General features: G+C 57.4%; 2 protein-coding genes across 4 annotated transcripts in view; one reads left to right on the forward strand and one right to left on the reverse strand.

Annotated features, from left to right (window-relative positions):
* CEPT1 (choline/ethanolamine phosphotransferase 1) overlaps positions 1 to 1,311 on the forward strand; it is a 33,177-nt gene extending 31,866 nt beyond the window's left edge. The window contains exons 9-10 of the mRNA XM_081112336.1: positions 537 to 626; positions 1,069 to 1,311. Of these exons, the coding sequence (XP_080968462.1) occupies positions 537 to 626; positions 1,069 to 1,122 (144 nt within the window). The 3' untranslated portion in view covers positions 1,123 to 1,311. The remainder of the gene's footprint in view (positions 1 to 536; positions 627 to 1,068) is intronic.
* On the reverse strand, positions 1,308 to 20,828 carry DENND2D (DENN domain containing 2D). Of its 3 annotated transcripts, none has more exons than XM_081112332.1 (12): positions 20,672 to 20,828; positions 15,767 to 15,942; positions 14,806 to 14,918; positions 13,807 to 13,876; positions 13,131 to 13,208; positions 11,904 to 12,044; positions 10,400 to 10,548; positions 7,750 to 7,927; positions 4,594 to 4,635; positions 4,119 to 4,203; positions 3,555 to 3,794; positions 1,308 to 2,911 (listed from the first exon to the last, which is right to left on the reverse strand). In XM_081112332.1, the coding sequence occupies exons 1-12, from the start codon at positions 20,820 to 20,822 to the stop codon at positions 2,835 to 2,837; spliced, it is 1,500 nt and encodes a 499-aa protein (XP_080968458.1). In that variant the 5' UTR covers positions 20,823 to 20,828; the 3' UTR covers positions 1,308 to 2,834. The 3 variants fall into 3 exon arrangements, with proteins under 3 accessions (XP_080968458.1, XP_080968460.1, XP_080968459.1); XM_081112334.1 differs by lacking the exon at positions 20,672 to 20,828 and adding an exon at positions 20,327 to 20,429; XM_081112333.1 differs by lacking the exon at positions 20,672 to 20,828 and adding an exon at positions 16,510 to 16,697.
* Positions 20,829 to 21,532: the final 704 nt, after the last annotated feature.

The following is a 21,532-nucleotide window of genomic DNA, read 5'->3' on the forward strand; positions in this document are numbered from 1 at the left end:
GCCAGTCCTGAGACATCCATCTTGCAATTGTAATGATTTGGAATGTCAAAGCCTCATTTATAGGACTTTGTGGGAGTTCCTTGTGGCTTCATCTTTGAACCATTTTTTACATTTTTAATTCTGCCTGCATTAGGGCTTATAAATTCCATATTTCTGACTGTACAGCAGGAGTTGGCAAACTTCACCCAGGGTGCCAATGGCCTGGTTTTGAAAATAAAGTTTTATTGGAACACAGCCATGGCCATGCATGTATGTATTGTCCGTGGCTGCATTCATGCAATAATGGCAGAGTTGAGCATTCGTGACAAAGACCGTGTGGTCCGCAAAGCCTGAAATAATGACTGTGTCTCTAAGAAAGAGTTTGTTGGTCCTTGTTGTAAAGGAAGAATCAGTGAGTTCTGAGATGTTAAGTTGTATGGAATGGAGGGTGACTCTGAAGAGAAGGGGAGAAAGCCAGAAGCCACGCCTCCGCACTGTCGAAGCTGAGGGCAGCCTACGCAGATCAGGTGACTGATCGTCGTCTCTTTTCGTTCCAGGTCTTCTCTTTCTTTGATTTGATCCGCTACTGTGTCAGCGTCTGCAACCAGATCGCATCTCACCTGCACATACACGTCTTCAGAATCAAGGTCTCTACAGCTCACTCGAACCATCACTAGTGATGGCGTCGGTGTGGTATAGGAAACTCGTGCTTTCTGCAGGAAAGAATCTGAACATATTAATGAGAGTGGGGAGGACAAGAACAAGTATAATTTATAATAATCAACGTGGTATAACTTTTATCCTTTGTTACTGGTAACACTCCTTAACGATCCTCTGTGAGAATGGGAGTTTCGAGTCCTGTCCTGTATATTGTACATGTTGATGTACAGGTTTTGGCCAAGCGAGCATGTGGGGAACAGTGCCATGGCTTGTAAGCTCTCCTGGATTCAGAATAAAATGGTCATGCGGGGCTGATCCCCTTCAGTGGAGATTTCTTAGGTAGAATATTTGCAGGCCAAAAGACGGTTGCTTTATAATTTTAACAAATCATCATCGTTTAGTGACATCTTTGATTCATGTCTTCTCAAGCTTTCTTTGCAAAGGAGCTCAGCTCAGGAGCAGATGTCCCCCACTGGCGTGTGAGGGGGAGCTAGTGACCAACACCCGGAATTCGGAGGGAAAGGTTTCCTATCTTGACATCGTGGAGGAAGTCATTTTTTTATTGCTCAAGAAATGGAGTGTCTCACGGGCTGGGACCCTGTCAGCATGCGGAATAATGTACCTTTGTTGATTCATTTTATTTTTTTAAATAAATATATGATCTGAAAGCCAGCGTTTTTCTCAATTTTATTCACTGGAAAAGTAAAGTTTTAATGTCATTTTTCAAACTTGAAGCAAAATTTATTTCTGTTCTTTAATAAATAAGAAAATTTGGTCAGCTGTGTTGTTGTTCTGTCCTGCGACCTTTCTATTTTGTATAAATTATTCAACTTAAAACATAGGAGAACTGTATTCTTTTCCCCTCCTGATAGTTTTTTTGTTGTTGTTGTCATCACCCTGTCCCACCCTCCAAAGACATTTGTGTTCTTTGTATAGGATTGAGGGACCTGAGGGCCACACTCACATACACACACTAAAAAGATGCAATTCTTGGCCCAGCCGGCATGGCTTAGTGGTTGAGCATTGACCTATGAACCAGAAGGTCCCAGTTCAATTCCTGGTCAGGGCACATGCCTGGGTCCTCAGTGTGGGGCATGCAGGAGGCAGCTGATCAGTGATTCTCATCACTGATGTTTCTCTCTATCCCTCTCCCTTCCTCTCTGGAATCACAAAATAAAAATTAAAAAAATGAAATTCTTGAAAAAATGCTTCTGAATATTCCCCATCCCTTCCACTGTTTCAGCAGAAGGTAGGAGAGGTGTGGAGGGAAAGTGGACTAGGTGACCCCCTAAACTTCGGACTCTCCGGTTCTCTTTTCTCCAGAGAAAAAAATGTCACTGTGGGATCCCTCCACCTTTAGCTGACCCAGCTCCACTGGGCTTCCCAAAATAGCAAGTAGGAAGTAGGATGTCGAAAACAGAGCTTCCAAACGAGGTGGTGGGTGGACAGGCCTATTTATGGACACCTCTGTCTCCTGCTCACTGACATTGCCGCCCTGCGTGACCCCGGACCACAAATTCCTCTCTCTGGCTCACAGCCCTTCCTCCCAGGAACCTGGAGAGCTCGCCTGCCCCGTCCCAGCGCTGCGGCCAGTGCACCTGTGTCCCTGTCCCCTCCTGGGGAAGTGGAGCTGCTGACCCCTAGAGCTCAGCCACCAGCACAGCCCCAGTTCTGGGCCAGCACCAGATCCCCTACTTGCGGTCCCGTTCATTCTCACATCTATTCCTGTCTTTTTGCTCCTCCCCCAAGAGTGGAAGTCAAAGATACACATAGAAACCACAGGAAGTTTTCATTTTATTCTTATCCCGTGTCCACAGACCTTTTTACGTGGCAAGCCGGAGCCTTTGGGCCACAGCTGCTTTCTCTGGAGGATTTTGTAATAGTGGTTCCTGGGATGGGGCAGTTCTAGCAACTCCTACGTCTCCATGACACCTGTGCCCCTGTTCCGCTCTGTGTGTCCCCCCTGCACAAGGTGAGCCCTGCTCCGTGAGCACAGGCCAAATCTTCCGAAGCCTTGAGAAAGCAGATTCCAGGGATCCCAAACTCGAGACACCAGCTCGAAGCAAGACCGGGTTCCCAGGACTCGGGAGAAGACTGGGTCCCAGGGCTGAGAGCCTCGCTGCCCCTGCCCTGTTGGCAGGGGCCAAAGTCCAAAACTGGCCTGGAGGTCTAGTCACTCCCGCTCACCACAGTTCTCATTTCACAGGCTTTCCCTTTGATTTCTTCTGTTTCTTCTGTTCTTCATATTCACGTATTTTCCGTTGGAAATAGCCTGTGGGTTCAGAAGCAGGTGTTAGAGGATGTAATCTGGCCGGGCAGACGGATGAGCTCAGGGATGAGGATCAGAAATACCCTTTCTGGCCTGGCTGGTGTGGCTCAGTGGTTGAGCATCAACCTATGAACCAGGAGGTCATGGTTTGCCGGTCAGGGCACATGCCCAGGTTGCGGGCTCTATCCCCAGTGGGGGGTGTGCAGGAGGCAGCTGATCTATGATTCTCATCATTGATGTTTCTCTCCCTTCCTCTCTGAAATCAATTTTAAAAAAAAATTTTTTAAAGGAAAAAAAATCCCGTCTGCTCCCCATACACCCCACTAAACCCACCTTCTCGTTGGGGAATTCCCACACCCTCACAGGCCTCTGGAGACCCCGTATTCCATTAGCCCCCAAAGGGGCTACAAGGAATAATTAGCTCCAGACTCAGAGCAAAGGGCCTCCTGCCCCTGATGAATAGAGCGACTTCTGCAAAGTGTCAGCCCGGGGCATTTCCTGAGGCTGTGAGTTCTTTCTTTCCAACCGGCTGATGAGATCCCAGCTGTCCTGGGGCCTCTGGAGGGAAGTGCCCTTTCCTCCCCTCAACCCAGGGCCAGGGCCAGTGATCCCGCAGGCCTAGGGGGTAGAGGCCCTCGCTGCCTACCTGCAGGAGGGTTCTTGCTCTTCTCAGCTTCCTGGATGAAAAGCGAGAAGAGCTGTGTCTTCACAAACTTCTTCACGAATCGGCGGTTGGCCTTGGAGGGGAGAGCCTTGTAGAAGGCCCGTTCTTGGAAGCGGCCTTGCCCGTTGGCCTCCCACCTGATGTAGGAAGCGTAGTGGCCGACGGTCTTGACAAAGAACTGCACGAACGGGCCTGACACATGCTCGTTGATTTGTTCTGGAGCTGCGAGCGACACGGAGACGCTGCTCAGGGAGGAGCCAAAGGATGAAACGGCCCACCTTTACCTTTGAGGGGCTGTCACTGCAGGCTGAGCGCTCCAGGGGTGGGGGTCATAACTACTGACGGACTCTTTAAGGTGGGAGGCTGGGTATGGGTTCTCTACCATTGCTTAGGAAGAATAAAATCTCTGACTCGCCCCGGGATCCAGGCCTCAGGGACTGGCCCAGGCCTGCAGAGCAGGTTCATTTTAGTTCTGGAAGGGGAGGGTTGGGAACAGGCCCCCAGGGGCCTTGGAGAACCCCACAATAAGAGGGGCCTGGGACTTACTCTGTTGCTCATCGATCCCCTGACCGAGAGACTCCAAGATGTCATCCTGAAGCTTGGGAGGTAGGATGTCTTTTTCGTCACCGACCTAGTCGAGGACAGAGTTGGGGAGGAGGTGTGAGTGGGGTGCTGGCAGAGAGGAGGGTGTGTCTGCACCCCCACTCACCCCCAAATTAATAACTGGTCACATAGGTGAGAAACAACAGAAGCCGTTCTTGGTCTTTCAGCTGGACTCAGTGTTAGCAAGTCTCCTCTCCACCCCTGCGGTTCCTGGTTGACACCCCTGCTCTGAGGCACCAACACTAATTGCCTGGCCCCGAGGTCGGTCACCTGCGATTTTCGTGTGTCATGGGCCCCCTGAGAGGGGAGAGGTCTTCTTAGCAGGGGTTCCCGCTCAACATGGATGAGCGAGCATGGATGAGACGGGAGTGATGGAGTTGGTGGTGGGCCTGCAGGGGGTCTGAACCCAGATACTCACTGACATTAAGAAGGTTCCTTCACAAAGATTCACCAGCAGGACCTGCAATAAACACGGAATGGCTTTATCTCTTCCCCCGTCGTCACAGACCTCCGGAGGCCCCGCCACCTCCATTTCAGCCCAAGCAGCATCTTCAATGCTCGTTTCGGTCTGACACTCCCTTCTCCCCACTCCCGTTTGGAAACCTCAGTTCCTTTCCTGGGGAGAGGGTGTGAGGGTCTAGGGCAGTGATGGCGAACCTTCTGAGCTCGGCGTGTCAGCATTTTGAAAAACCCTAACTTAACTCTGGTGCCGTGTCACATATAGAAATTTTTTGATATTTGCAATCATAGTAAAACAAAGACATATTTTTGATATTTATTTTATATATTTAAATGCCACTTAACAAAGAAAAATCAACCAAAACAATGAGTTTGCGTGTCATAGGTTCGCCATCACTGGTCTTGGAAGAGGGATGGGAGAGAGCTGAGCTAGAAGGGGACACAAGATGAGGAAATCATAGCCAGTCAGTTCCTTCATGAAGCCCTGGGTAGACTAACTGCTTCCAAATATGGAACATGTAGAACAAGGGAGGTGCTTTGCACGTGTGTCGCATGTAGTCCTCCAAACAGTCCTGGGGGGGCATGAACTGACCCAACTCACTGAAGCTGCCTGAGGTCCTACGGCTAACACACAGCAGGGCCAGAGCCCACGCCTCCAGAGCCCCGGCCTCAGGACTGCACCCTGTCCCCACACTCGCCTTCAGCTCCCTCCCCCTGGTCAGCTTAGGACAGGATGGGCATCATTTCACCTCTCCATTCTTGCAACAGCCTAAAAACTCCCTCGGAGCTTCGGGAAACAGCGAGAGAAGGAAATGAGCGCAAGGTCAACAGGAAGACAGAAGGAAAGGCAGCGAGGAGACCACGTGCCTGCAGGCTGCAGGTGAGACAAGCACGGGGCTGGAACTAGGGGGCCTGGGATTCGGGGGCCCTGAGCTCCGGTACCAGCTCCATCACTCGCCTGAGGGGCCTTCCGTCTAGACCAGACAACACAAACAGACATCCCACTGGTTGGATTCCAACCTGCAGATCTGCTTCCAGGATCCTCAGTGCGTTCTCAAATAACTGAATTCACTGCCAATGTTTACATTGGAGCCTTTCACATAAAATTTGGATTGGGGGTTTCTCCTCAAAAGTCGGGGAGTCTATGCCCCGGCTGGTGCGGCTCAGGTGGCTGGGCATCATCCCGTGCACCCAGAGGCTGCCGGTTAGATTCCCGGTCAGGGCACACGCACAGGAGGCAGTCGATCGATAGTTCACTCTCACATCGATGTTTCTCTCTTTCCCTCTCCCCTCCTCTTTCTCTAAAAATCAATTAAAAATATATTTTTTAAAAAAGTCAGGAGGTCTAACACTGGCTCTCATTTCTAAAGGACAACATTCAGAGAGAGCTGAGCGCGGCCGCCCCCTTTGGGCTGGGCACGGGCTCAACTGTGCCATAACCCCCTCCCCCAGCCCCCACCCCAACCTGCTGGCCACTGAAATGCCTACTGGGCTCCTCTTTTCAGTCTGCTCGTGACAATGGGGTGAACGATCCCTCCCCTCCCCCCCCCCCCCGCTACCCACCCCCCGTGCTCCCTTCTTCCAAATAAAAGGAAAAAGAGGGACTGGCAAGTGTGCCAAGAGACAGCGCCGGCGCTGTAATTACCCGTCCTCAGGGGAGAAAAGGTGAACTAGTCCGGGCCTGAAACCACTGTGTACATGGGCTCCTGTTTGTTTGGGGGGTTGGGAGCGAAGATTGTGGGTGAAGAATGTTTCTGTGACGTCGTTCCCCCAAATCTTCCTAGCATTGGGGTATATTACCGTCAAAGAATCCCTTCCCGGGAGCTTATGTGGGGGTCAGGGAACCCCCTCACACCCGCAGCAGCCCCGGCCCACTCCACAGGGCAGCTGCGGAGGCGGGACAGAGGCCCAGGCCCGGACGGCGGGAGCCAGCGCCTCGGCCTCGGCCTCGGCCTCGGGAAGCCTTCCTGCCTGGCCCCGGGGAGGAGCCCCGGCTGCTGAGAAGCCGGCTGCAGTGTCAGGAAGTTTCATAACTGACGGTATTGGGACACTGAAGCCTGATTGCCACACACGGGCTGGCCCTCTGTCCCCGTGAGTCACAAGGCGAAGGATCGTTCAGAGGGCGTGTGTACTCAGCACTTCTGAGAAGGGCTGGGAGGGCCAGGAAGCGAGGAAGGAAAACATGTCTTTCCTTCCCAGCAGCACGCGGTGGAAGAGGGGCTCGGGGTCCGCTCCCTGTGCCCCGGCCCAGCCCGGCGTGGCCTGTGTGGCCTCGGAGATGCCCACTGAGCTCTCTGGACTTCCGTGGTGTCGTGCACCTGGGGGGCGTCCTCCCACGAGGGCTGGTTCCAGGCCTCTGGAGCAGCTCACTGCTAGCCTCTCCCCGTGGCTGGCCCTCTGTCTGCACAGTCAGGGTTAGGCAGTGCAGACGCCCCCCAAAGTAGGTCTTCTCGCTTGAGGTGAGTAGCATGCTCTCTCTGAAACTTCCTCCTGGCAGCTCCAAGCAGGACACACGTGTCCTGAATTGTCCCTCCAACACGGGAGACCGATGCATGCCAGGAATGCCCGCTCGGGGGGCGCTGACAACATTGAAGGGCTCTACCCTGATTGCCAACGGGCCTCTCAGCCACTCGGAAAGACAAACTCCTGCTCCAAAGATCTGCCTGTTCAGGATTCAGCTTTCAGCGGGGCTGCATGAGTGAGCTCATGTCCAAGGAATGTGAGGGAACTCCAGAGGGCTGTGTGCCGCGAAACCCAGCTGTGCTTACCCGTTCCGATGGGGCAGGGGACCCCCAGGTCCGCTCAGGGGGGCCAGCTGGCCCCGGACGGTCAGATGACCCCTCCACGAGCTACGTGCTTGAAGCCCAAAGGAGCAGAGAGCTGACGCTTACGGAGCATCAACTACGTGTCAGGCCTCAGGCGGGGAGCTTTAGGTGGGTGATTTCCCCTGGAATCCAGGGCACCGAACACTGTCACCCCCGTTTTACAAAAGCAGCAGCTCAGGCTTAACCGGTGAAGCAACCTGACCCAAATCACACCGCCCCGAGGAGCAGAGCTGGGATCCGACGCCAGGTCTGCCGGCCCCGAGTCACGGCTTCTCGGTGCTGGCGCCTACCTCTTCCATGGGGCTGTCCAGGACCTCCTGCAGAAAGCGCATTTGCACTCCCACCATGAAGGGCGTGGGGCAGCAGACGGTGGCCAGGAGGCTCTCGGGGACCACGGGGATGTAGGTGTGCGCCCAACTGAAGGGGTAGAGCAGCGCCGCGGCGGCGTGGATACACTGCGACAGGGTGCTGGGGACAGCGACAGGGACGAGAGTTAGAGGGGCCTCCCTGCGCCCACCCCTGCCACCCCCACGCTGCCCACCACCCACAGCGGGTGCAGCCGGCCGGGAGCCACGCTGGTCCCTGTGGCTCCTCACAGCTGGGAGGGGAGGGGCGGGGGCGGGAGAGGCGCGGGCCCCTCTCCAGGATGGGCCTGCATTGGGCCTTTATTTGTCATAAGACTTTTCAGCAACAAAAGCGGCTCTAAGGAGCGGAGAGGGGAGAAACGCCTTCCCTCGAACCCATCACCGATGGAGCCCCTTCTATGCGCTCGGCACGGTCCTAAATATGTGGGTGCCAGGAACTGGGAGACGCGGCCCTGCTTCTCGGAGTTCGCAGTGCAGCCGAGGAGGCAGACAGTGAACACCGGGCAGCAGAGGCCAGGCCTGTCTCCCCCTCGCATCTCTCCAGCCCGGCCCAGCCTCCCCTCTCCAGCTCTCTCCGGCCACTCCAGGCTGGTGCTGAGTGCCTGGGAAATTCCTAGATTCCCGGAACCTCGCCCAGCAATTCCTCCCGGAAAGTCCCGCAGAGGGGCTCTGCCCTTTCCTACCAAGCACTGGGTAATCGCCGCCTGGTCACAGCGCAGGGCCAACTCCCGGCCACTCACGCAAGCACACAGCCCACTCTCTCTCTCTTCTCTGTCCCCCACTGGCTTTCATGGCTCCTCATTTCTCCTGGTTGCCCCCGACACCGGAGCCAATAAACACACGGATGCAGAAACCTCGTTCCAGTTCTTGGTATCAACCAGCACTCCCCGAGAGAGACCGGCTCAGAGAGCGGGCCAAGGCCGAGGCTAGCTGGAAGTTCCACCCACCCCAACCCCCATGTTTCAGGGATCTGACAGATGGTGTGGGAAGGAAGTGGGGAGAGATGGGATCTCCCTGGAGAAAGTCAACGTCCGAGAGGCAAGTCCTGCTGGCCCTGGCCCTGGCCCTGGCCCTGGCCGGCCAGCTGACCCATGTGGTCACGTTCACTTCCCAGGCACCGATCTTAGGGGGAAAGGCCAGCACCCCAGCTCCAGCCACACAGAAACTTCTTTCCCCACAGGGCTGAGCGGGGAAAAGCTGGTTCCAAAGCAAAAGGTTACACCACTTCCCTCAAGGACTAGCTCACAACTAGTGCCTTTCTGTGGACACTGGTTTTTATAGAATGTTCCGCCCACAGACCCCACTCCCTGGCCGAGCTTCCTTTTCTCTGGGCGCCATGACATCCACCTGACCCTCTCTGGCCTAAGAGCTGGGTTCCCAACATCCTTTCCTTCCTCTTCCCTGACAGACAGAGCCAGAGTTGTCAGCCAGTATCCTCCCTCCGCAGACATGAACAGAAGGCCAACCGCCAGCTCTTTGATGGTGTTTTTTTCCTTCTCCATCCTGTCATGTCTCCCCTTGTCTTTCTCAGACTCAAAGGCCCTAAGAGGTAGAGACCAAGACATGGCAATGCCCCGCTTCAACACACACAGGGGTGTACTCAACTGCGAAGTTATTATTATGAATAACAGCTCAGCTCGGCCGGCGTGGCTCAGTGGTTGAGTGTCAACCTATGAACCAGGAGTTTATGGTTTGATTCCCAGTCAGGGCACATGCCCAGGTTGTGGGCTCAATCCCCCTTGGGGGAGGGGGCGGGGAGAGCATGCAGGAAGCAGCCAATAAACAATTCTCTCTCCTCATTGATGTTTCTATCTCTCTCTCCCTCTTCCTTTCTCTCGGAAATCAATAAAAATATATATATTTTTAAAAAAAAGAATAACAGCTCACACTTACTAATCTGTGCCTGGCAGGGTGCTGGCTGCCTAATGTGAACTATTTCATTTAATCCCCACCACAACCTCACGAGACAGACAGTCGCTTCCTCCATTTTACAGATAAGAAGATCATGACTTCAACAAGTTAAGAAGCTAACTTAAGGGAACCACGTAGCTAAGAATAGGACTTGAACCTCTTTGTGCTGATTCAAAACCTACGCTTCCACCCACGACAGAATTCTACATCCCCTTCGGGTCAAAGGCCATGTCTTGTTTGCCTGTATCCTCCCGAAGGCTTGGCATCCGACAAACAGTTCACACATGTGTGTCTGTTGAATGTGTGAGTGAATGGATAGCTGTGCTTGTCATTAAGGATGACGGCCTTGACCTCCAAACCACTGCATGCCTTCCTGCCTGAGCCTTTCAAAAGCAGAGTCATATCTGCACCCACCCTAACGCTCTCCGCCCGTGCCATCCCCTGGACACTTCCTGGCCTTCTCTGAGCTCGGTCAGAAGCCTCCTCAGGCCTGGGCAGCAACCAAGTTGGAGGGCAGAAGCAGGTTAGTGCCGGTCCAGACCCGGAGGCAGGAAGGCGGGCACACGGGCCCCACAGCCTGACTTCCTCTGGGGACCCTCCGGCCGTTCCCCTGAACCCGAGGACGCCAGTCCGTTCGGCTGAGCCGCTCAGTGGCTGGACGCACCTGAGACCTTCTGCCAGGAAGATGATTCTCCTCTCCAGCACCGCGGAGGCGAAGAGCTGAAGAATCTGTTCGAAGCTGAGACAGCGCAACAGAGAACTGAAGTCCACGTGTTCCAGGTGGGAGTCCAGGGGCCGCGTCAGGGAGATGAACTTGGGGAAACCAGAGAGGGTGTCATCACACTGAAGCCTCACGCAGTCGGCCTCCATGGTCCCCGCAGGAGTGAACCCCATCCTGTCTCTCCCGTGCCGAACCCACCCGTGGTTTCCCTGGGGACCCTGGGGACAGCACGGCCCACGAGGCCCTGCCCCCCTGCCAGCCTCACGGAGCCCACTCCACCTCCTGCCCGCTTCCCCACCACCTCCTTCCTGTGCCCCGGGCATGTCACGCTCTTTCTGGCTGGACGTCCTGCACAGGTGAGGCCCCTGGGACCCCCCCTCCTCCCAAGTTCTTGCCCCCCCTAGTCTCAGAGGCTCTCCTCGGCCACTTAAGGCAACGTGTGCTCTCCGTCCTTTCTCTGTAGCATCCTGGTTTTTTTCCCTTTCATCAAATCATACAATTTTTTAATTATGCATTTGTCTGTTTCCTTATTGAACGTCCGTCTCCCCCAACTAGACTTTTAGCTCCATGAGGTCAGGGGTCACGTTCATTGTATTCACCACTTTACAGCCAGGAAATCGTGCAGCTCGGGGCCCAGCAAGCACGCCCTACTTATTTTCTGAGCAAGTGACAAAGCCCAGCCCACCCCTGACCTTGATTTTATATGGAGAAGCCAAGGTTCAGAGGGACACGGATTACCCAGAGGAATAGGGGTCAGCATGGAATTCTTAAAACAATGTTCTGCCTCAATACAGTGGTGTCCCGGGTGGCCTGGGTGGGGACTCAGGGGCGGGGAGGGGTGATAAGAAATGGACCGATGGAGGCCTCAGGTAGAGATAGAGCGCAGAGACCGGAGGGTGAGGGTGGGGCATGGGGGCCAGTGGCAGGTTTGGGGCTGGGGGCAAAGTCCATCTGGCACCAGGAACCTCGGCTCACGTGGTTTATTTATTACAAATACAAGTCTTGGTGGCTTGAATAGTGAGTGAGTAGGCCAGGGATCCTCAAACTTTTTAAACAGGGGGCCAGTTCACTGTCCCTCAGACCGCTGGAGGGCCGGACTATAGTTTAAAAAAAAACGATGAACAAATTCCTATGCACACTGCGCATGTTTTATTTTGAAGTAAAAAAACAAAACGGGAACAAATACAATATTTGTATTTGCATGTGGCCCGCGGGCCGTAGTTTGAGGACCCCTGGACTAGGTCTTGTGAGCGGCCGGTTGGGAGGATGGGAAACTGTGGGTTGGATATTCAGCTCTGACGATAATTCAAGCCAGACCCAGCCCCCGCCTGGCTCAGTGCGCCTGCATGTTAACCAGTGAATGAAGGGCTGTAGGGCTGCGAGGAGCGGTGCCGCAGAGGCCTGCCCCCTGCAGCCAGAGCGGGTCTCACCTCTTTGCTGAACCCACCTCGGTGCCCGAGTCGGGGATGAAGCTCTTGAGGGTGACGGTCTTGCCGGGAGCGGGGAAGGCGGCCTCCCGCAGGCCCTGCATGAACGGGTAGATGACGGCCATGGAGATCTGATGCCGCTTCTCCACCTCATCCAGGATCTGCAGGAAAGGGACCCGGGAGGCGAGGCTCAAAGGGATGCAACGGGGAGGGCGGCAGAGGCCCCGGGTGTGAGGGTCGCGCGCTGGTCCAGCCCGTCTTCCCGTGTCTTCTCTGCCCCTCCCCCGCGGGTCCTCTCTCCTCCCTGGCACAGACCAGTCTACTGCTTCCTCCTGGCCTCCTTCTTCTCATCCTCCCTCGACCTACCCACATGCCTCCCTTCTCCGAACCTCAACATAAGCTACCTTCCCGGGAAGCCGTCGCAGGGTAAACTCATCATCCACTTGACACCACGTTCATCGTGATGGTTGGGGTGAGGGCCTACAAGGCTGGTTCCGCTTGGGCACCACTCTGCCCCCCAACTTTCGCTGGATACTGCCCAGGGCCAGGGCCAGCCTGTGTGCCCCATGAATGCACGCTCCACCCAAGCAAGGCTGCCAGAGTCCCTGCCTTCACCCTCCCAGGGGCCTGCTGGGGGCAGAGCACACCGAGCCCCTTTCGTGGCCACCAAGACCCGCCCCCTCCATTCTGACGGCCCCTCTGATCCCACTCAGGTGTGTGGCTCTCAGCGAGCTCCAGCAGAAGTCCTGGCGTCCCCAACGCCCCTGCGGCCCTGGAAGGCCCTGGAGGGAACCCGGCACCGTACAATAATCGTCGCCATAGCTCTTGAGAGCTCGGCCTTTCTCACAGATCACCTCGCTCGAGCCTCACACCAACCGTGGCATAGGAAGGCGCGGGTCATATATGCATCTGACAGACGAAGACACGGAAAACTCCAGACTCCTAACCGGAGCCCCTCCCTGCCCCTCCAGCTGCTTTCTGGCCTGACCGGAGTGGGAGGAGTGGGACCCCGGGGCTCTCAGCGGGGGAGACGGTTCCCTGCACTCGGTTCTCACTTTTCTGTGAAATCAAGTCCAGCCCAAGCCCCTCTCCGCCTGGGTTCCCCCAGCTGGGCCTCGCCTGGCCCCGCTGACGGGGAGGCACTCCCTGAGCGCTGAGGGAGCACCGTGGGACGGCAGCTGGGCAGGCGGCCAGGCAGCCGGCAGCCGAACAGGCCCAGCCGGCCCAGGAATCCCGCCCGGCCCTACCTTGGAGAACAGGCCGAAGCAGCCGATGCAGCTGATGATGCAGTACACCCTGGGGAGCCGAGGGCCGCGGCCGGCGGGCTGTGGGGGGAGAGAGCCTCCTTCAGGGCCGCAGCCCCCAGGCCTTCGCCCACCCGGGGACAGCGGGGCACGAGCTGGCGGCTGGGGACGCGTGGTGAAGGTGGGCCGGATGGAGGAAGGCCTGGACAGGCGCAAGGAGGCCAGAGCGGCCACCAAAGTCCAAAGAAAGTGGCTGTGAGGGGGCTGGCGGGCTCACAGGCAGGCACTGCCACCATGGGGGGTCGGCAAAGAGCGGGGACCGGAATGCTGCGGGGACGAGGGAGGACAACACTGAGAATCCTGAGAGCCCAGAGCGGGTGTTCAAATCCCGGTCTCTGCTGCGGGGGCTCCCGGGACCATGGCACCGAGGCCGGGATGGGGATGTTGGGAGAGCAGAGACCACGGCAGGGCCTGCAGGAGTCCCCTGGGTAGGCGGGCGAGGGGGCACGTGTCCCTGTTCTGCAGGCTGCAGGGGGCACTAACATGGCAGCGGGTGCTGGGCTGTGCTCTCTACAGCCGCCACTGCCAGGGGCCTGGGCTTGTGCGGCGGAGGCCTGGCAAGCCCCCTGAGGAGCCGGCAGGCTGCAGAGAGAAGGGGACAGTTCTGAGCTGCACAGACCAGGAGGCGCCTGCAGTAGCCGATCTTCCTGCTCCCATCCACGTTGGTCAGCACGAAGGAGAAGGTCTCCCTGAGGAAGAGAGACGAGACTCTCATTTGCCCACTAGACCAGTGTTGGCGAACCTTTCAAGCTCGGCGTGTCAGCATTTTGAAAAACCCTAACTTAACTCTGCTGCCGTGTCACATATAGAAATTTTTTGATATTTGCAACCATAGTAAAACAAAGGCTTATATTTTTGATATTTATTTTATATATTTAAATGTCATTTAACAAAGAAAAATCAACCAAAAAAATGAGTTCGCGTGTCACCTCTGACACGCGTGTCATAGGTTCGCCATCACTGCACTAGACTGTGCAACGGGGAGACGCGGCATCAGGGGGGCGCCGAGGGGGGCGAGGAGGACCCGGGAGCTGCTGGCCGGTCAGGAGAGCGGTACTAGTACCAGGAAAGTAAGTGCTTATCGGTGTCAACCTCCAAAGGCATCATCTCATTGAATTCTCAAAACAGCCCTTTGAGGAAAGTTTGCTGGTTATCCCCGCTTTAAAGTTGAAGGGACTGAGGCGGAGAGGGCATTTCTCATGCAGGCCATTCAACTCCTAGCCGTGCAGCCAAAACTCGAACTCAGACAGTCGAGTCCCAGGGCTCCTGCTGGAAGGGACGTTGCTACGTCACCTTCTTAGAGGCCCAGGGCCTTCTTCTAAGCCCAGCTTCCGCCAGTGGCAGAGTCAAAACCCAGAGACGTCACTCCCAGCACGAGGGAAGGGAATCCCGCCCTTCTCTGCTCAGAGGTAACTGGTCAACCCGTGGGCCAAGATCCTTGGTCTTACGGGGCCCCAGGCAAAATGGTTATACATGAACCCACTGAGCCCCTCCCCGTCAGGAGGGGAGGTGGTAAGAGGTGGGCATACAGGCCACGTGAGGGGCCACAGGAACCACCAGGCTCACACGGGCCCTTCTGCCCCGATCCCACAGGCCCCGTCTCAGGGCCGGCCGTTACCTGGGGTACTCAGTGAGTGGGGCCCACTCGTTCCCATCCGGGAAGCAGAACAAGGGGATGGCACTGAGCAGCCGTTCCTCCTCCTCCTGCTGGCCCCGAAGCAGGTTCTCCCGCTGTAAGGACAGGAAAGGAGATGAGCCGATGGTGCACATAGGGGCCCCAGGAGAGGGCAGGAGGGCAGGGGCAGCAGGGGGGCGGGCAGGAGGGCAGGGGCAGCAGGAGGGGGCAGCAGGAGAGGGCAGGAGGCGGGCAGGCAGGCGGACTTCTTTTGAGGCTCTAGCACAGTCTTAGGATAAGCTTGTCCATGGTACGGGGTCCTCTGCCTGTCACTCTACACAGGGACTTTGTTCTGGGTCTGGCTGGACCGACCCCAAGGCCAAAACAGCCCGTCCCGGGCCACGTCTACATGAACCCGAGTTAGACTTCAGTGTCTGAGGATCCGCGTAGTCAGGAAGGCGGCCAGGCCACCCGTGAACACAGAAGGGCCCTGAGACCGCTCGCTTCCTGCGAGGACCACGTCCCAGAGGTAACACCTCGCAGAAGAGAAGCGGCCAGCTCACCGGCCCCACTTTCAGGGTGAAGGAGATCTCTGCAGCCCAGGGCAGGGGCAGTGAGGAGCCCAGTGTGTGCGCACGTGACCACGGGCTGCCCCGCCCCCTCCTTCCCACGGGGGTGCCTGGGAGGAGCTCAGGCAGAAGGTAAGCTTCGCCACAGAGAAGGGTGACTGCGATGGAATCTGGGAGAACCAGGAGGTCCCCAAAGGGAAGAACTAGCCTAGTTTCCCGGCCAGGGAGCCTAGGTCAGCTCCTCACAAAGAGGCCAGGCCTAGATTCTGTGGGTGATAACAGGAAACAAGAGCGGGCGAGCTCAGGGCACACACACACACACCCCCTGCCCCCCTGTCGCCTCTCAAACACCCCACCCTCTGTCCCCTCCCCCCGCCCCCCCTTGGAGTCCTTACCTTGGGAAACTGGTAGGTGATCGTCGGCTCATAATCCTCCCCCGATCGCCTCCTTTTGAGGGAAACCACGAGGAGGTATTCGAAGAAATGCTGTCCTCCGGCGAAGGTGGCCAGGCAGTGCTCCGGGGCCCTCTCCGGCTCCTTTGCAGCCTCCCCCGGACTGTCCTGGACAGACCCTGAAACCAGACACGTGGCCCACTTGGATCTCACAGGTCCACGCCCCGAGTGGGGACTGCGAGGCTCCAGGCAGCTTCAGCACCTCAAGGCCCCTCCTGCCCACGACGAGGTCCCCGGAGCCGGCCCAGCACCCAAGGTCCTGGAATGGGATCAGAGCCAGCTGGGTAGTTTCCACGCCGGCCCTGGGGATGTGCAACCACGCGGAGCCACCGGGAGAAAAGAAAGCACTGATTTGGAAGCCGAGGAAATGTCCTGGTGAGGCCCCGTGGGAGGCCCCGTGCCCTGGGCACTGCCTGCCCTCAGGGTGCCCAGCGCAGCACCTGCAACATGCCCCAGCAGACCTGTGCTCACTGCATCAGAAGAGGCCCATGGGCCATGTGGCTGTGACCACACCAACCCCCCCAGGGGGTATGACAGGCTCTAAAGACCCGCAGGGGAACCTCCCAGCGCAGTCACATGGGAGGAGGAGGTCGAGATATAAAAGGAAGAAGAAAAAGAAGTGTTTCAAGGAAGAAACAGCCCCAGAGAGGAGAATCACCCGTGGGAAAAAGGAATCCAGTCCAGACCTGGTGCGATTCGGGACCGCCATTTGTGGAGCTGCCTGAGCATCCCGCCTACCACTGGTCCTGCCATCGTCCCGGGCCTGCGGGGCATGGAGCGCTGGCTGCCCTCACCCACAGCGACCGGCTACAGAAAGCCCCAGGAGAGAGCTGCTGCTTCAGCTTCCGACCCCGGCGCTAGGCAGACAGGCCCCACGCTGTCTCCCAGATGAGGGAGAGCAGTTTCCATCCCGGGCACCCAATGGGTGAGCAAGCCGGCTGTGACGGGACCCAGGCAGGAGGCAGGAAGCCCGAACTGACACAGGCAGCATCCTGGCACGCTGCTCAGACCTCAGCTCCTCCCAGGAGCCCCAGGGTGTGGTGAGACAAAAGGTCGTAAGTAAACACCTCCAAGGCCCAGCTGCTTCTGGGCTCAGGGCTTTGACTTCTGGGCCGGAGGTTGTACAATGGGCTTATTTACAATCTGGGTCAAGTGAAGAATGCGAGATAGCATCAGGCTGCAGGCACTGGGGACTCCTGAGCCTTTTATCCCCAGAACTTTGACTTGTGGCCTTTCACTTCCCAACTGGGTCAACAGCAGCCCCGAACCCCTGCAAGGCCACCTGGAACTTCCAGGACCAAACACCCCCACAGCCAGCATGCCACTACGTCTGTCCCGTGACATCCAAGAGGAGAGGTGCTTCCAGGAGGAGGGAAACCTGGACATCAAGACACACCTAAAAGCCTCCTCTCCTGCTGGTGGAGCAGAGAGCAAAGTCCGTGTCTGAGCCGCAGAGCTCCTGACGGTCCAGATCTGCGTCGGATCATCTCTTCCCCCTGCAACACCTCCCGGAGGGTCCCAGCAAAGGATCCCTCTTGCAAATAGAAAGCGCTGACATTCTCCTGGCCTGCAGGAGGGAACTGGCCGCACCAGCAACAGTAGAGAGCACCTGGGGAACTCCGCCCCACCCCCACTCCTGCTCCGTCTTTTCTATTTTAATATACTTTGTATTGATTTCAGAGAGGAAGGGAGAGGGGGAGAGAGAGAGAAACATCAATGATGAGAGAGAATCGTTGATTGGCTGCCTCCCGCATGCCCCACTCTGAGGATCAAGTTCACAACCTGGGCATGTGCCCTGACCGGGAATCAAACCGTGACTTCCTGGTTCAGAGGTCAACGCTCAACCACTAAGCCACGCCAGCCAGGCCTGCTCAGCCTTTGTTCCCTGTTGGGCCAGGTCAAGTGTTCTGCTCAAGCTAAACGCAGAGCAACTGGCCCCTGGGGCCCTAGTGGTGTCTGGAGGCTGTGTCTGGGGGCTGGGAAGGAGAGAAAGGGTAGCACTAAGTCACCTAGAAGTCCTGCATAAACCCCTGAGCGAGCACATGTACGAGGTAAGAGTCAAGGACTTTGGCCAGGCAGCCGCGTCTAACAGAAGCCAGGAGGCCAAAGGGTTAGATGCCAGAGTCTGCCACTCGGGCGGAGAATGAGCAGTCCTCCGGAAGAGAGCGGGTTCTGGAATAAAGAAGAGCTTCGAACCTGGCTTTCGTCGGAGGAGTAGAAGCCACGCTCAGTGGCCCAACCATGACTCCTGGGGCGAGCCCCCATCACAGTCAATAAGGATGTGATGCATACTGTAATAGTGAGAACAGTGACCCAGATCACCGCGCACCCTCACCACTCCTTGCTCGCAACCTGCACAGACTTGTTGTTGTACAATCCTCTCCATCTGTCTGAGAAACAAGCATGTTGCTGATACAGATGGGGAAACCGAGGCACAAAGAAATCCAGAGACTATGAACAGAATCCGTGGGGGGTGGGGATCGTGAGAATTCTGTGCCCATGCTCCCGCCCTCTGGACGCGGCACACACAGAACGGAGCACCAAAGTGGGATGCCTCGTGTTTGCCACGGACTTTGAGAATCCACACCTTTTCACGGATCCTTCCAGAACCTCAGGAAATTACTCTTTTCCTCAAATCATTTGAGTTGCAGTTTACAGACCACTCGTTCCTGCTCTACTAAGAGAGCCAAAGGAACAGCAAAACTCATAAACTCGAGCAAAAAAGTGACTAGACCTTTGGGGTTGAGGCCCAAGAAACGCAGAAGAGATGGCCTTCTCCTATCTTTCCAAGGGGGTTATCAGCCGGAGAGAGAACATCCATCAGACGCACACGTGTCATACAGGTCACCTCATTTAATCCCCAGAGGAATGATTATCCCGGGTTTTTCATTGAGGAGGGAGCCACCCTTTCTAAGGAAGTCAGGAGTCTGGTTACACTTGTTCCTCCACCAGGAAGCTCCACCCACAGCCATCTGAGGAAAGTCCCAGAAAAGACTAGAATATAGGTGAGGGGAGTTTCTGAAACCTGCATCCGAAAAGCTGGCCTTTCCTCTTCTAGCTCATCTGCCTTGAACCCGGGACCACCCCCACTGCCACTCCTCCCGCCAGCATGATTGACACATCCGTGTGTGTGTGTGTGTGTGTGTGTGTGTGTGTGTACACACACCCTCCTACCACACACCTGCCCTGCAGGGAGGGGAACTCCCAGGAAGGCGGGAGGACAGACGGCAGGCAGGCAAGATGAGGACACACTCTCCTGGCCTAACAGGTGCCAGGCCTCGGGACAGGAGTCCCGGCTGCTAGTCTTCCAGCCCCTCAACCGCCCGGAAGCTCCTCCGGGCACGAGCCTCACCTTGTCTGGGGGGCCAGGGTGGTTGGGAACACCCGGAATGTCTCCTGTGGCTGCAGGGAGCAGACCCCGTTCCTCCCCCCCCACGGCTGGGGTTGAGGGAGACCAGAGAAGAGAGGCCAGTGGCCCCACCCTGCACTCAGCCGGGCCACTGCAGGTTCCCGACCTCTGTCCCCACCCGTGGTCTCTGACCTCCCTGCCTCTGTTGGGGTGAAATGACAGATACTGGAACCCCATGGTTAGGGAGAACAGCCAGGGCTGGGGTGGAGGGCAGGGGTGATGGCAGGAGCACGGACTTCACCCCCAGGTCTCCCTGACGCTGGGGGTTGCACTTGGGAACGTGGCTTCCCTCACTCAGCCTTGTGATTTGCCAGCGCTAGAGCGGTGGGCTGCCCTGTCCACCCAGCTCCCTTCTCCTCGGACAGCGGGACCTGTGGGCAGGGGAGCTGAGGGTTCTGGCGAGTGGAAGAGGCAATACATGTTTGCAGAATGAATGGGGGGGAAAAGAATGAATTCCTAATCGCCTTCCTTCCCGAGCTCAGGGCCTTGCTGAGAAGGAGGAGCACGACTCGAATGTGACTCCCCACAGCGCGGCGGACTGACCCCCACTTCGCTGCCCAGGGGCTCCGGGAGGCGGGACTTGCCTGGTTCCCGCTAAGGCGCCACCCCAGCTCTGCTCTAGGCCACGCTCTCCACCGGCCCCGGGCGGGGGTGTCACGGCGTCGGGGAGCCCAGTTTTCCGAGGCTTTTGGAGGCGCAGAGGCGGGGCGGGGGCCCGGGGCTGAGGCGGGCTCTCGGGGAGGGCGCTCCCGGCGCTCTGCGGTCTCACCACCAGCTTCCTGGCTGGAAGGACACGTGGCCCCGGGGCCCCACCACCGTTTCCTCTGCCCCGTCGCCTCCCCCTGCACCCCCTGGGGCCTGGCAACTCCCTGACCTCCGACCTTGTCCGCCCCCGGCCCCATCCACCCACCTGCGCACCTGAGCTGCCCAGCGCTCCCGAGTGCGCGGCGGACCTGGACCCGGACCCGGACCCAGACCCGGACCCGGACCCGACCCGACCCGACCCTCCGCGCCGCCCGGCCCGGCCCCCGCCGCGGTCAGCCGGTGTCCTGGCCCCGTCCCCGCGCTGTCCCCGCGCCCCGCCCGGCACTAACCCCCGCGGCCGCGCTTCAGTCGCAGGCTGGCTCGGAGGCGGCGGCCGAGCCCATCCATGGCCCCTCCGGTGCCCGGCGCCCGCTCCCAGGTCCGCGCCGGCCCCGCCCCGCCCCCTGCGGACCTCGCGGGGCGACACTTTCACTTTCACGCGGGGGGAGGCCGCGGGGACCTGCCGGGCGGGGCGAGGCGGGGCGTCGCACCTTCCGGACGCGGCCCAACCCCCCGCCCCCTCCCGCTCACCTGGGCGGGCCGCGTGGGGTGACAGAGGGCGCTCGTAGGCATCCGGACGGGGCGGCGCCACCCCGCTCCCAACCTCCGCGGGTCCCGGGGAGGCCAGCGCCTACCTCCGCGGCTCCAGCCGGGAATGCCCCGTGGGCACCCGCGCACCTTCCAGGCGGCTCCCCACTGACCCCAGGAGCGGGGAGCTCGTTGGCTGAACCCTTCCAATCGCTCCGTCTCTCCCCCTGCAACTGCCTTGTCCAGATCTTTGGCCATATTTGTCCTTCTGCCCGCGCGGGGCGCAGGGCGTGTGAGCCCGCCTTGCTCACAGCCTCTTCCACTTCCCCACATAACGGACCGAGGGGAACCGGGCCACCGGCTTCTGGAGATGCGGCCTGGGTCCTGACCCGCCTTCTCAGCAACCTGCTCTGTTTGTCTGCTTTTAATTGAATCGACTAACATTGGATAATAGCAGATACATTTCAGATGTGCAGCCTTATAGTTCCACAGCTACATATACTCACTCTGTTGTGCGCTCACCACCCGAAGAAGTCTGCTCTCCTCCCATCACCATATATTTGACCCTCTTTGCTCGCTTCCTTTTCCCCAGGCACCGCTTCCCCTCTGGTAACCACCATTCTGTTGTCTGTATCTATGAGTCTGGCTTTTTGTTTGTTTGTTTGTTTGTTTGTTTGTTTGTTTGTTTTCTCCTTCGTTGGATGATTGCATAAAGAAACTGTGGTATATATACATGCAATGGAATACTACTCAGCCATAAGATGATGAAATCTTGCCATTTATGACAACATGGATGGTCAGGAGAGTATTACGCTAAGTGAAGTAAGTCAGATGAGAAAGTCTTGGGGAGCACACGAGACTTGGTTGGAAAGTTGGTAAGGAGGACATTCTGAGGAAAGGGGAGTGTGTGGAAGGCCGCCTGCCCTGTTTATGGGAATTCCGACTTAGAGGAGACTGAGAGGAGTGTC

This window comes from Myotis nattereri (genome assembly GCF_964212035.1).
Source record: "Myotis nattereri genome assembly, chromosome: 18".
Lineage (NCBI taxonomy): Eukaryota > Metazoa > Chordata > Mammalia > Chiroptera > Vespertilionidae > Myotis > Myotis nattereri.

Coding starts and splice junctions, on each gene's coding strand:
- DENND2D (XM_081112332.1), bottom strand. CDS start 20,822: ATGGCCAAAGATCTGGACAAGGCAGTTGCAGGGGGAGAGACGGAGCGA. Junction 13,877..14,805: donor CCACTCACTGAGTACCCCAG/GTAACGGCCGGC, acceptor TCTCTTCCTCAG/GGAGACCTTCTCCTTCGTGC. Junction 13,209..13,806: donor GCTACTGCAGGCGCCTCCTG/GTCTGTGCAGCT, acceptor CTCCCCCCACAG/CCCGCCGGCCGCGGCCCTCG.